At 33.3% G+C, this 1,003-nt stretch overlaps 1 protein-coding gene across 1 annotated transcript in view; it reads left to right on the forward strand.

The window, feature by feature from the left end:
- rnf213a (ring finger protein 213a) overlaps nt 1-1,003 on the forward strand; it is a gene marked incomplete at its 5' end in the record, with an annotated part of 32,863 nt that overhangs the window by 6,629 nt on the left and 25,231 nt on the right. The window contains 3 exon segments of the mRNA XM_014010047.1: nt 84-293; nt 401-593; nt 826-881. Coding sequence (XP_013865501.1) covers nt 84-293; nt 401-593; nt 826-881 — 459 coding nt within the window.

Consider the following 1,003-nt stretch of genomic DNA (forward strand, 5'->3'; position numbering starts at 1 on the left):
TATATATATATATATCCACTCTGAGTTAACTGACTTTTTTCTAATGATTTTTCTGTCCAAATTCTCAATTTTTTTTGTTGCAGACTTCTAGAAACATTGGTACATCTGATAAAAGATGTAAAAAAAGCAGGGATGCCTCGATGGATTATGGTACTGCCTCTCCTCCACCTCCTCAAAGGCTCAGTCAAACCTTTTGAAGTAAAAACCTCAGGAAACATGAAGTTAAATCCTTCCTGGGCTGGTTTGGAAGGTCTTAACATTGATGACATATACATTAACAGCCAAGAAAGAAAGTAAGAGTTGTTCTTTGTTGTCTGTGCATCTTTTGCTGAGTTTTACAAAAATAAATAAATGTTACTACAGTGCAGTTTTTTACTTTTTAAATTTCTGATATTTTCAGAGCCCTTTTAAATGTGATAAAAACCAACAGTCACTTGATGAAGGTGGATGCACTTTCAGTTCGATCCTGCTTGTACCTGATGCCACTTGATGAACTGATGGAGTGTAGCATCAGCATAAACCCAGAACTTTTGGATGTGTTGTTTGTTTTCTATAATAAAGTCCCTCAGGATATTACCAGCAGCAATGCTCAGGTGAGCAGACATACACACATGAACATATTATTTGCTATGCAGCAAGTGATGAATGTTCATGTGTTTTTAAATTATTGAACATCCAGACCATTTACTTCATACTGGATTGCAAATGGATAAAATGCAGAAGTGCTAACATATTTTTATTTCATTTTTAGATGCATCCCACAAGTAAAAAAAAAAATCAGTTTTTAGAAACAATGCCATTAATATTTTTTGTATCTTTTTCTAGTCAGTAACTGAAATTCTGAGCCACATCCAAGAGCAACTCGTTCAGAAAAAATACAGGTATGAACCTAAAAACTGATATTCAAGTTACTTTTTCTTTTGTGCATATCAAGAAAGCAAATTTCTGGATAAAGTGTTGCCTAAAACCTTTTGGATGTCAATAACCTTAATATATATATATA

The sequence above is a fragment of the Austrofundulus limnaeus genome, unplaced genomic scaffold (genome assembly GCF_001266775.1).
Source record: "Austrofundulus limnaeus strain Quisiro unplaced genomic scaffold, Austrofundulus_limnaeus-1.0 Scaffold65, whole genome shotgun sequence".
Lineage (NCBI taxonomy): Eukaryota > Metazoa > Chordata > Actinopteri > Cyprinodontiformes > Rivulidae > Austrofundulus > Austrofundulus limnaeus.